The sequence below is a fragment of the Trachurus japonicus genome, chromosome 6 (assembly GCF_045865225.1).
Source record: "Trachurus japonicus isolate A0001 chromosome 6, Traja_1.0".
Taxonomy (NCBI): Eukaryota; Metazoa; Chordata; class Actinopteri; order Carangiformes; family Carangidae; genus Trachurus; species Trachurus japonicus.
In genome coordinates, this window is record NC_140912.1 from 1,621,903 (window position 1) to 1,635,019 (window position 13,117).

General features: G+C 40.7%; 1 protein-coding gene across 6 annotated transcripts in view; it reads left to right on the plus strand.

The window, feature by feature from the left end:
* Positions 1 to 11,368, plus strand: part of ppp6r3 (protein phosphatase 6, regulatory subunit 3) — a 36,235-nt gene extending 24,867 nt beyond the window's left edge. For 2 of the 6 annotated variants that reach the window (XM_085778231.1, XM_085778233.1), the window contains exons 19-25: positions 111 to 226; positions 513 to 729; positions 858 to 955; positions 1,796 to 1,991; positions 5,054 to 5,161; positions 5,744 to 5,818; positions 9,114 to 11,368. In XM_085778231.1, coding sequence (XP_085634357.1) covers positions 111 to 226; positions 513 to 729; positions 858 to 955; positions 1,796 to 1,991; positions 5,054 to 5,161; positions 5,744 to 5,818; positions 9,114 to 9,165 — 862 coding nt within the window. In that variant the 3' untranslated portion in view covers positions 9,166 to 11,368. Of the gene's footprint in view, positions 1 to 110; positions 227 to 512; positions 730 to 857; positions 956 to 1,795; positions 1,992 to 3,202; positions 5,162 to 5,743; positions 5,819 to 9,113 lie in introns of those variants that run through there. The other 4 variants (XM_085778232.1, XM_085778234.1, XM_085778235.1 and 1 more) reach the window with 3 other exon arrangements.
* Positions 11,369 to 13,117: the final 1,749 nt, after the last annotated feature.

Here is a 13,117-nt window from a genome sequence, read left to right on the forward strand (position 1 = left end):
TGCCACTCAGTCTGATTGTGGAGTTTATAGCACGTCTGAGTATAAAGAAAGGAGGAACTTAAATAGGGATGAGGTCTGTAAATAACCGCCCGTCTGTGTGTCCATGTCAGGAGTTCAGGCAGCACAGACAGTGAGGAGAGCACAGACTCGGAGGACGAGGATGGGAAGAGAGATCCATTTGAAGCCTCCAATCCCAGCACCGATGACCGAATGGAAGTTGACACAGGTTAGTGTACTTTTGATAAGGACACATCAACCTAACGACATGACCATATCAAATAGGTCCAAACAAGGAAAGTGTAACCAGTTGAACTGGTTCTAGGATTTAAGTTGTGCTCAGATGCAGCCAGTTCAAGATTGTTTGTGATAAATTCCACTTAATACTTTAAGGTAGATCAGCCGGGCTCATGTAAGAAACATAACTAGATTTGTTTTGAGATGTTTGCATACATTTCTAATGGTGAGGCTGTTACATGACTGTTTTCATGTGTTTTAACATAATTACATTGCAGGGCCAGTGTGGACAGCCAACTTTGATGACATCCCAATGGACACAGGGACATCCACAGCTTCTGCCGCCAGCCCCAACAACCCCGCTGCCTCCTCCCCTCTTTCGTCCTCCCCCTCTTCAACAGACGCTATCCCTGACGCAGCGTGGAGCGCCTCTCCTCCTGCCAACACCAACTCTGAAACCGGCTGGGCTGACTTCTCCAACTTCACCCCCGTTAGGTAGGACATCCTGACAGGATTTGCTACATTTTCTCCGTTAGTGTTGGCAGAGCTGCATGAACAGCAGAACACTGCTGGCTTCTGGCTGTCATAGTCTTCATAATAAAATAGGAATTGCTCTTTTTCAGCCCTAAAGACCCACTGAGGTGCAACTCTCCAGTTGCTATGGAGACCAGCATAGAGACAGTGGACCCTCTTGGGGTCAATGCACCGATGCAGCCTGAAGGTGAGATGTGTTTGCATGCATTTTATTCCACAGTGTGACTTGTATAGATATAATAGGATTTTGGAACAAACACTAAACCTGGACACACTGAATATTTAGTTGCGTTTCCACTACACAGTACCGGCTCGACTTGGCCTTTTTGTGTTTCCATTATGTAAAAGTACCTGGAATCTGATACCCGGTACTGTTTTTTAGTACCTGCTCGGCCGAGGTTCCAGAATGGTTGAAGAGGTACTAAAATGTGACATGTAAACACTGCAGACCACTGATTGGTCAGGCTGATAAAGTTACCTTCAGCTCTCTGCAGATTTACCGCTAGCTGATATAATTCCTTCTGGCAGATAAATGTTAGTTTTCTACAACTGTATCATCCACATTAGTTTGTAAAGTGAAGCTTCAGATTTGAACTGGACAGAAGAGCAGCGCTGCCTCAGGGCTCCATGTACAGATATCACCACATTTCAACAGATAAATGTTTTAAAATGAACAGATAAGTCTATATTAAATTTCACCTTACTTTATTAAGCGCCGTCGCTATGACGACCGGCTACTCTAAAGGCGGTACTATCCTGTAATGGAAACGCTCTCTTAGAATAATACCTGGTACCAGAGTTGAGTCGAGCCGGTACCACGTAGTGGAAACACGGCTTTTGACACTTCACAATGTGTGTAATTTCACATTAAACTGTTTACATTCAGTCACCAGTTGACAAAGTCAGACTTCATGTTTTGAATGACATTTTGATGAAAATGTTTTCTATCACGGTCACAGTGAGTTCTCAAGTGTTAAAGAAGCTTAAATGACAAAATTGTATTGTCACCTCTCTTAACACCCCTCAGAGTGTGACGGCTGGTTGGGAAACAATGCGGCTTGTCCCTCCCCCACCTCACCTAAGGATTGTGGGAGATCCAAAGCAGAGGAGGAAACGGCTTGTTGTGAGCAGCGCAGCATCACAGAGACGGTCATCAACGGCTCTATGAAAGAAACCGTGAGCCTCACTGTTGATGCGAAGACCGAGACCGCCGTCTTCAAGAGGTTCGCCAAACGCATCCACACAAAAACACACACAGCCGTGCTAAAAGACGAAATGCCATCAGTAATAATTCGAGTGCTAAGGTTGTGACTGGCATGCTCTTTGATGATGGTGTCGTTGCCAGAATGGAACCCTCACACCATCACTTGGTCACAGTTTCTGTTGTTGCAGCGTTGAATTTACCATTTTGGCACAGTCCTCTATGAAGTTCCCAAAAAACTACAATCTTATTAACAAGTTAATTTGTTGCTCCAAGAGTGACTGAGCAAGAGAGAGCAGTAGATAGAGAAGCAGAGAGACAAGCTCAAGTAATTGTTGGATCTAAAGATAAAAAACAAAACTAGAAAGTCACTAAAAAAACAAAGCAGAGAACTCTGCCCTCTGGAGCAGCAGGGTATGTTAAAATGTGCAGTTTTAATCGATCACTGTAATGAGGAAAAAAACAAATAAGGGTGAGAGAAAGCAGCAAAAAATCTCAGTAACATAAAATCATTATTTCAGTGCACACTTTTCCCAGGTGAGAACATCACTAAATATACACTTCATTTGTACAATACACACTACAGTTGTATTTGTGTTAATAGTAAACACGACGAGTCCCTTGCCAATGTGTTGGTGTGTAAGATAGAGAGACAGAGAGGAAATGTAATATAGAGTGGTTTAGAAATCATTGCTCTGCTCACAGCTTTATGATGTATTATCCAATTCAAATAATGAAATATTTAGTTTAATTATAAACTGTGAACTAGGACTGAAGGGACTTTGTCTGAGGACATCAGTGTAGATGTCATCACACTGCCAAAAAGAAGTACCCACATGTGGGGCTGGACCAACTCTGAATGTGTACACTATATATAGCTCAGCTTGTTACGACCATATAGACTTAAAAGGTACATTCAAGTATGAGACACATGTCGACATTTCAGTCCTGTTTCAACCATCAAAAGGTTTAAAATCCATTCTCCATGGTCAGATCTACAGTGGGTGATGTTTCATATTCAAGCGTCTGTGTCTCCACAGTTGAATACTTACCTGCCTGATATCCACAGGTCCTACAGTTGGTTGTCCTCTGTCCTTCTGTCCCCTTGTTGATGTTGCATTATACTGTCTGTCTGTCTGGATTAATAACAACTGTCTGATGAACTGAGCGACACTTACAACCTGAGCTTCCCCTCTCTCTCTTGCTGTGCGTTGTGGGTGTGGTCTTCTTCAGAGTGTTGAAATCTTATCGGTATGTACAGCCAATCAGAGATCAGCCTGCAGCCGTGATGTAGTCTTGTTGTCACGTCAACCACCAACTTTTCTTTCCCAGTTTTGATCTTCTTTGGTTTCAGCTCCTTGTTTGTTTATTTCATTATCTCCATTCTGCATGTGTTTCTACCAAAGGTGTTGTCCAAGTGCAGTTTAGTTTTAGACGCCTCGTGTCATAATCCAATTTAAAACCAAATTAGAATTTCAAAATTTATATCACAGGAAGCGAGATTTACCTGAAATGTTTTCATATTTTCCACAATTGGATTTTATTATTCATATAATTTATTTCATTGTCATGGTTCAGCCATTAAAACTAAAGTTAAAAGTGCACAATCTCTAATGTGCGACCAGTCAAATGCTGGACATTGATGTGCAGTGTGCACCTAGATGTTAAATCATACATTAATCATCCGTTCACAGCAGGACCAGTTGAAAAAGAAAGCTTGTCATTAAGGCTCTGACATAACTTATTACGACATAGATGATTCAAAGGTTAATGGTGCAATGTGTTGGAGCCACACGTTGCATAATAGTGAAAAATGTCAAACGTTCTCCATCAATCTTTTGTTATTTGTGGAAACAGTCCATTCACTACTGTTCTTCACAGGCACAGTAGAACAGATAATACACCCAGAGTGGCCTGTGGTACACAATACATCCTATAAAACAACACAGTAATCTTAAACTAGAAGGATGGATGTACATTTACATTTCAATTGGTACGAAATTGAATCAATTTACAAAAGTGAAATGCTCCATTAACACAACCTCAGAAATAAGAGTTGCTCATAGGTGCTACAGATGCAGGAAGGAGGAAGATTTTACTTTAATCCTGACTTTGTCATATCTAAGAAATATTGATTTTCTTTCCCCTATTTCTATTTCCCTCACTTCTCTGCACGGCACAAACTGGAGATGTTGTTTCTTAATTCCCTCAGTCTGTATGTGCCCATACTGATTTACTTTCATCCATGAGAAGCTAGTACACGCCAATATTGTTGTCCTTCTGATTTATCCACTGGGCTCTGGCTGACATGAAATATTATTACTTTAGGATCTGTGTGGAAAAATGTTTAGGAAAAATTAAAAAAACAAACAAACTTGGGGACACAAACATAAAACTCAATGTTTTATGCAGGACGGATAAGACTTTTCTCTTAGTATTGAAATTTTTAATGAAGACTTGTTTCCTTTTTGAACATCAACTTACACTAAGGATGAAAATTATTTTTGTTGCTCTGCAGCTTATTAAACACGAAGATAATTGTGTGGATGTTTCCACAAATGTTGCAATAACTCACACAGTCTTCACACAGCTTGTTGTCTGAAATAACACCATGATAATAATTCATATATAAAATAGGTAATAATTGCTATGCGTCTCCTCAAATGTTGGATTATATTTGAATGTTTCTGGGTGTTTTGCTTTGAGGCCTCATTGAGATTATTGGTGGTTCTCTGAGACAAAGCAAGACTGACGGCTGGCACAATTTTGGTCTAATCAGTGTCCAAATCCGTTTGTAGGCCTGCCTACTATTCGCTGGCTCTGTAGCTACAAAGTAAGCAGTATTGTAGCTCAACACTCAAAACAGACGACTTTCTCCATTTGCTGTACATTTTGATGCTTTTCCTTCATACTATTCAGTTTCCCCCATTTCAACACCTCCATCCTTTGTTTTACTGTGTGCTGTCAGTCAGTTCAGCATGCATCACTGTTCACATCTCAATGTGCTCTGTGTGTTTGTGCGGGGAAAGTCGGCGCCTCTTTGTATTGATGTATATTTGTGTGTGTTTTACATGTGTGTTCCAGTGATGAAGAGAAGAGTGCGTCTTCGGAGAAATACTCAGTAGGGGAGGGTGTGGATTTGGAGAGAACAGATGTCAACAGCTCAGCCACAGCCTGCTGTCCCAAAACAGGGTCAGACACAACACACACCACTTACCTGAAGGCAGACAAAATGTGTCCACACCTCTGCACCATTCAGCACTTTGAACACATTAGCACAATTTAGTGCATTTGTTTATTACCGTTGAGACTATGCACAGGCTTTATTACCGTTACAACGCGACCTGTGCATGTGATTGTGTGTGTGTATGTGTGTGTGTGTGTGTGTGTGTAAGTGCGTGCACCAGAGAGAGAGAGAGAGAGTGTGGCAGGCCGCAATAAATGGGAAACGCTGGATGTGTTGGTTGATAAGTTTCATTTTTATACGAAACAGTACCCATCCTTAGACATGAAGAAGTACAGACTGCATCTCTGTTCAGACAACCATTTTAGCGAGGTGTTGGAGATAATCTCACACATACCACATGACTATTCTCATATACACTGGCCTTGCACTTGCTGGTGCAAACAGGAAGTAGATGATTTACATTTACCATTGTCAGGACTGGTGTGACCCATTCAGACTGGTGTGGACACCAGGTGTAAACATTTTTGTGTAGATGTTGAATGAGCATTCAGTGACGTTTTCTTCCTCTCTCCTGTGTCTCCTGTGAGCAGTGAGAAGTGCCGGTCCAATGTGGAGCTTCCCAACGGTCCTCTAGAGGAAATGTCCGCTGTAGAGGAGGCCAAGTAAGTCTCTGCTTCTTGAGTCTTTCTAGGCTGCGCTGCTTAAAGGGATAGTTCACCCAAAATTCAAATTTCACTCATTATCTACTCACCCTCATATCAACTAAGAGCTGTGAGAATTTTCAGAGTCTCCGTGCCTTCTCTGAGTTACAGCGGGGCTGCGTGCAGCACTGCATGTCCATATGACGGTTGCAAATGGATACCACTTCGTAACAAAAAGACACCAAAAAACATCCGAATACCTCCGTAGTGCTTGTATGTAATGTCCATCTTGTATTGAGGCCCCGAAATGCGAAATTGTTCCGAAAAAAATTAAATAAGTCTATATTTCAAGCTTGTTTGTAGCGGAAGCTCCTCTTCCTGGTCCGTCCAAATCTCGCGAGATTCAATTCGATTCGGAACAATTTCGCATTTCGGGGGCCTCAATACAAGAGGGACATTACATACGAGCAGCATGGAGGTATTTGGATGTTTTTTGGTGTGTCTTTTTGTTACGAAGAAAAGTGGTATCCATTTGCAACCGTCATATGGATATGGACATGCACTGCTATGCCAAGACTATGGAAGTTTTTCTGTGCCATCTGAGTTTGAATATGAATTTCTAAGACTGAATTTTTTTAGCATCAAAATCAGACTTTGAATTTTAAAAACCATAAAATTTCTCGCACTGATTTTTTTTTTGCCTCTTGATTTTTTTTAAATGTTGAAATAAATTCAGTGTAAAGAAAATCAATGTCTCAAAATATTCTGTTTTTCAAAATTCGACATGTAAAAAAATTCAACATAAAAAAATCTGTATAAAAAAAAAATCTGTATAAAAAAAATTCAACATCTCGAAAAATTCAGTGTCCAAAAATTCAACTGCAAAAATTCAGTGTCAAAAGAGTCAACATCCGGGTCACCAGGGAGAAGCAATCGATCCCTGTCTCAATAAGGACTGCTTCTGTGTGACACAGGTCACACACACACACAGGTAGGCCAGACCGGTCCCGGCCATGGCCACAAACTTAGGCGACGGTGCTTCGGTGAGTCTGTTTACTTTATTTTCCATTTGTGTTTGTTAAATTGAGTATTAGATATTAGCCGGATTTATTTAACAATATCTACAATTAACTTTTAATGAGGTGGCGTTCGTGCTAAACTACGTTAGTAACTAGCTAACGGTATGTGAGCATAGGTTGAGGCTAACTTACTTTCGGTTCTGAGGCAGCGAGTATGACGACTGACAGTAACTTACAGTACTAAGTTACATTAAACAGTGATAGTGTTAACTGGTGACACAGGATGTTGGGGGGGGGGGGTAAGTAGCGGCCAAGCGCGACCTGCCCGTGCGTGCGTGTGTGTCTGTGTGCGCGCAAATGGAAATTCTGGGACGCAGCTGGCCACAGTGGTCTATAACAGTTATTTAAGGAGCGCAGTCCGAGGAATAAATTCTCAGAAATTAACTACGTTTCATTTTAGTAAGGAGTATGGAAAAATATGGGAAATGGGATCGTTCAGTCAAAGAGGAGCTGATGAATGCAGCTTCTGGTGAGCAGGCTGGGCCAAATACAGGTAAAGCAAGGAGAGTAGTCCAGCTAATGGGAGGACTGGTGGGTATAGACTGGTTTGTTGTTTGTAGCCGTTTGTCAACAGCTGCCATCACTAACTTAGCGCAACCACGATATGCTGTCACCCAGTGTTTCAGAAAAAAAAAGCGTTTCACCATCGTACACGCACACACAGACACACACGCACGCACGGGCAGGTCGCGCTTGGCCGCTAATTAGCCCCCCCCCCCCCCCCCCCCCCCCCCAACATCCTGTGTCACCAGTTAACACTATCACTGTTTAATGTAACTTAGTACTGTAAGTTACTGTCAGTCGTCATACTCGCTGCCTCAGAACCGAAAGTAAGTTAGCCTCAACCTATGCTCACATACCGTTAGCTAGTTACTAACGTAGTTTAGCACGAACGCCACCTCATTAAAAGTTAATTGTAGATATTGTTAAATAAATCCGGCTAATATCTAATACTCAATTTAACAAACACAAATGGAAAATAAAGTAAACAGACTCACCGAAGCACCGTCGCCTAAGTTTGTGGCCATGGCCGGGACCGGTCTGGCCTACCTGTGTGTGTGTGTGTGTGTGTGACCTGTGTCACACAGAAGCAGTCCTTATTGAGACGGGGATCGATTGCTTCTCCCTGGTGACCCGGATGTTGACTCTTTTGACACTGAATTTTTGCAGTTGAATTTTTGGACACTGAATTTTTTGAGATGTTGAATTTTTGTAGTTGAATTTTTGGACACTGAATTTTTTGAGATGTTGAATTTTTTTTAGAAACTGATTTTTTTTTATACAGATTTTTTTACGTTGAATTTTTTTTACATGTCGAATTTTGAAAAACAGAATATTTTGAGACATTGATTTTCTTTACACTGAATTTATTTCAACATTTAAAAAAAAATCAAGAGGCAAAAAAAATTTCAGTGCTAGAAATTTGATGGTTTTTAAAATTCAAAGTCTGATTTTGATGCTAAAAAAATTCAGTCTTAGAAATTCATATTCAAACTCAGATGGCACAGAAAAACTTCCATACAAGACCCCCTGTAACTCAGAGAAGCCATGGATAACTCTGAAACTTCTCCCAGCCCTTAGTCGACATGAGGGTGAGTAGATAATGAGTGCAATTTGAATTTTGGGTGAACTATTCTTTTAACCAAGAAACCCTTAAATGTAGTAGTTGTGCATACTTGGCTCTCACTCCAGCAAGCCAAGTGCCAGTTCTACTCACAGTATAGATTCAGTGGTGAAAGCTAATTGTTTTGAAACATATTAAAGGGACAATGAGGAGTTTGTATTTGGTTATAAAAAAGTATCATATTAATGTGGATGAATCTACGTTACCCAATTGTTAATGGTTCCATTTTCGATAAATATATTGTTTGTCTTTATCGTTATTTTGTTATTATTATTAGTGGTCGGCTCGCCCAGCATTTCCTACTTTCAGTTTTGCGGATGTTGTCCGGTGGGTCATGGGAATAACGCCGCCGAATCGCTGTTAATGGTCGGAACTACGACGGTATCTGATCGCCTTCCAACCTCCGACTTTCATTCTTGATTTGAAAACATTCTTTTCGCATTCGTCCATCTTGTGTCAGTCCAAGACTTTCACCGTGCGTGCGGAGGCTCATGGGAAATGTAGTGTGAAAACACTTTGCTTTCCAAAACTCCTCGTTGTCCCTTTAAATATTAAATGATTTCCACCTTTTTCCAAAAAAGGTCCATAACCATCTCTCTTCCTTTGTCCTCAGACTGGACCAGAGTGCCGTCTCCACAGAGCCAGCTGTGAATGGGCCGGCGTGAAGGTTCTCTAACGCCAGCCAATGGCCAGCCTGTTCTGCCACGCAGGGCCCTCCTCCTGGCTAGCCAGCCTAGGCCACTGCTCAGAGCTGTACCAATCACACGCCCCCAACAGGACCAGCAATACTCCCATCGGCTCATCACTGACAGTCAGACAGACAGGTGTACAGACACAGGATGAACTGAAAAGCAAAATAAGAGACGTACTCAAATGGATACAGAATAGTTTTTTTCTGCATTTGTTTATATACTATTGTTCTTATGAGGTGATGTGCGACTGATATCTTGCCACTCAAAATTAAATAGTAATGTTGCTATAGTTAAAGAAATGATTGTATGAATAAAATATTTTATAAAAAGAAAAATGTATACAGAAACATAAGATGAATGACCACAGAAACAGGAAAAGCTGATTGGTGAGCCAGCCAATCATTAAGCTGTTGTTACTAGCTGGATCCTGCGTAGCAGTCTGACACTTAATAACAGTTGCTATATTTAAAATTCTCACCCACTATTGGTCTGTGTCTCTGAGCAGAGCTGCTCCTGCCAATTGAAACACGTTTTAAAAAACACACTTAAAAGTTTTATTTTGCTGCAGGTATTCTTTGTAAATGTTTTTCTCTTCTTCTGCATTGAGTCAGATTTGACAAGCTTCTTGGTATAATTTTTTTAATTTATTATGAAAGTAAAAATGATAGTCATGTTACTTAAGAGCCATACAAACACACTCTCTCCCCTTCTGGCGGGCTGCATTCATGCTAACTGGGTTCCTACCTCGCAGCTGGAAGGCTAAACAGGAGAGGTACAGTCTGTTGTCACCGCAGCCTAAACTGGGAGCTGTTTATGCATTAGCTCCAGCTAAACTTCTTCTGAACCACTGTCCCTCTTCTTTGGCCCAACACTGCTATTTTTTTAAGTCTCAAATGCTTTTCAGACCACCGGTTCTCAACCAAGTGGTCTTTCTTTTTATTGCTTTTTTACATTCAACAAGCTGCATCAAATGAGAACTTTGACTTTGCAGCATTTTAGTGAAATTGGGGGAATGAATGTGCTTTTAAAGACAAACTACTGGAAGGAATATGAAACGAAAAGAAAATGCTGTGATTCACTTAGTTCACCAGTTTATTTTTGAAGACAATGATTTGAAATTGTAAATTTGGTCTTTTCAGTTCCAACTGCAGGTGTCTACTCTTGGACTGTGTTCAGACTGGCGACAGCGCTGTTGGCTAAGTGTACTGTGAACGGTGAAATTCAGCCGGTTACCTGCCAAGTGTTGAGGTGGAGGATAAGATGACTGCCACCGTGGTGACTTCCCACAGTTGTGAAGTCTTTCCTCATAGCGTGCTGTGCAGTGTTTCTAGTGTCTGAAACGCCTTCACGTGTGAATCTATTACTCAAGCTTCTATCTCCCCACCTGAGTTGTATTTTACCCCTCAGCAGCAACCAAAGTAACACGCCGCCTCCAACGCAGCCTTGTCTTGGAGTGATCTTTAAACCAGTTTGAGTAAAGCCTCTTCTGAGTGGGCGCTGTCTTCAGTCTGAACGCACCATTGTTCCACCTAGATTTTTATTTTTCGATTTCAAAAGTCACTTAGACACCCCATGAAGGTGGATTATTTATTTATGTTTTTAAAAGTTGGGTTCAAACCTGCCATGGTTGTGTTCACACACTGTAGTTGCCTCTGTATATATATATGGCCTTTTAGCTTTGGTTTGCTCCACCAACACCAACCAATGGCTTTTGAGGTGCCTGGTGCATCATAGATGATGACCAACTTTTGCATTGGGCCTGTTGCCAGCCTAGTGAGCAAAATGACAAAGATGGACACCAGGTAATACTGAAATGTGTTGCAGCGTTTCTACTGAGTATACAGTATATGTCCACTGAGCCTGACATAGACCAATCACCGATGCATCTGCCTGAAGCCAGGATGAAATGATATATATTTTGCTAGAGATCACACTCTTCTGCTGCCTTCCTTCTTTCCCTGAAAACCCAGTCCTCTCCACACCAAACGGGACGGTTTTCAGTCGTCTTGGCAACACATGATTCACTGTTTGGCATTTGGTTCCAAAAGAAAATGGATTTGTAACTCAGTTTTCTGTACCAGCATTGGAAAGGGAATAAGCTATTTACAGATGATAGTACAACTTAACCCCCACTTTTTTGTCTGATAATTAATTAAATTTCATCTTAATTTCTGAAGCTATGTGTTTGCAGATGGTTTATTGGTTTGTCTAACATGGCTGAGTGATATTAGGTCTGTTGTCTTTTTAACACTTTGAACTCTCACTTTTTTTTCACAAGGAGTTTTTTGATTGGATTTCATCTTTCACCGGAATCTAAAGTTGTATTGAATGTGACACCGTGCATCAGATGGTGGTTATCAGTGGATGTCCTGGGGTGTTTAACCTCGGTTTGAAGATTGTAGCAAGATCTTCTTTGGTTTTGGTAGTGGGAAGAGGAAAAAACTAGGATATGGAGAAGTGGTGGATTTTGAAAATTGGCCACACTTCAGGAGCGCTGATGTCCTGGAGCTACAGAACAAGCTACTGGACAAGGTAAGTACTTGATTTTTTTTATTGTCGAACATTGGAAGGGGTGGTCGTGTACAGAAACAACACAGTTGCTGGAAAGGCATTGTTAAACATCAAAATTTGTTAGAACAGTTGTCTAAGTTGCAATTCATTGGAGTAAAATGTCATACTTAAAACATTGCCTTTATGTTATTTCTAGTACCACTTTGGAAGAGATCTGTGGTAACATGGTATAAAGTTTACATTTTGCTAATTTGTGCAGCAGCTATCCAATACACTGAATTTATTATCAGAACCCAAAGCAGTCTCCAATAGACCCAAGAGAAACTACACCGGAAGTGTTAAAATACCAAGGTGGCATTCAACATGACATCTTTTTTCTGATGCAACCACAGACTGTGTCCACTTTTACACAAAGATCCATAATTATTCCACTCTTATTTTCTATGATTAATCGATAGCGGCATAGGCTATGCCACCCAGGTTGTGACCTTCAACTCTCACCAGATGGGGATCACCAGCTGCTATCTGAACTATAAGGATGTTTGTTTGCATGATTTGGAAGAGCTCACCGCAACATCAAGTTACAATGGCCCGTGAATCAAGACTGTTGAAATGAAATTTAATGTCACTTCTAGTTGTTTTCTTTTCTTTCTTTTTTTTTTTAAAGTTAAACAATTAGTTTGCCTAATCTGTCAATAGATTAAGGGATACAATCTCGACATGTTACTGTATCATTGTCCTTAGGAGACTTTCAGAAACTGATATTAAATCGCCCTCAGACCATAAGGACAGGATTAGATAGGTGGTCTGAATGAGAGAACCCTTTAACTCTCTCATCCTCTTAAGGACATTAGGGTAAGATGAGGAGCTCTGCCTGTGATGAGAAAAGAAAATGTGACAAACTTTGCCCCCGACACTTAAGTGTGGTTTTGTAAATCCATTGGTAATTTATCTTGCTGTTTATTTTAAATCAATCAGCCTTAATGTCCATTAATGAACTGGAGAAGTAACTGCAGACTCACCTCCCCAAACACAGTCTTTGTCTCCCTCAGGTGATCAAATCGTATATTGACACAAAAATCTTGGCATTTCTTACAAACCAGAAGCTCTTACAGGGCTGTCATTGGGGCCAAAGTAACCAATAACTGATAACTGGCCATTAAGACCCTCTGGACAAACTGGTCTTTATACACTGACCAGTTTTTGGAACTACCAACTCAAAACAAATGTTTTTCTGATTTGGTTTTGAAACTGAAAAATCAAAGAAAGAACCATATTCAGATCGTTTAGATTGCCTAATTTAAAGGGATAGTTTGGCTGGGTTTTTTTTTCAAGAATTTCTCAGTACATAGCCTAGCATCATTCATTGTACCTTCAATAACTTGTCTTTCACTAGCTCAAGGTCAACAGAAAC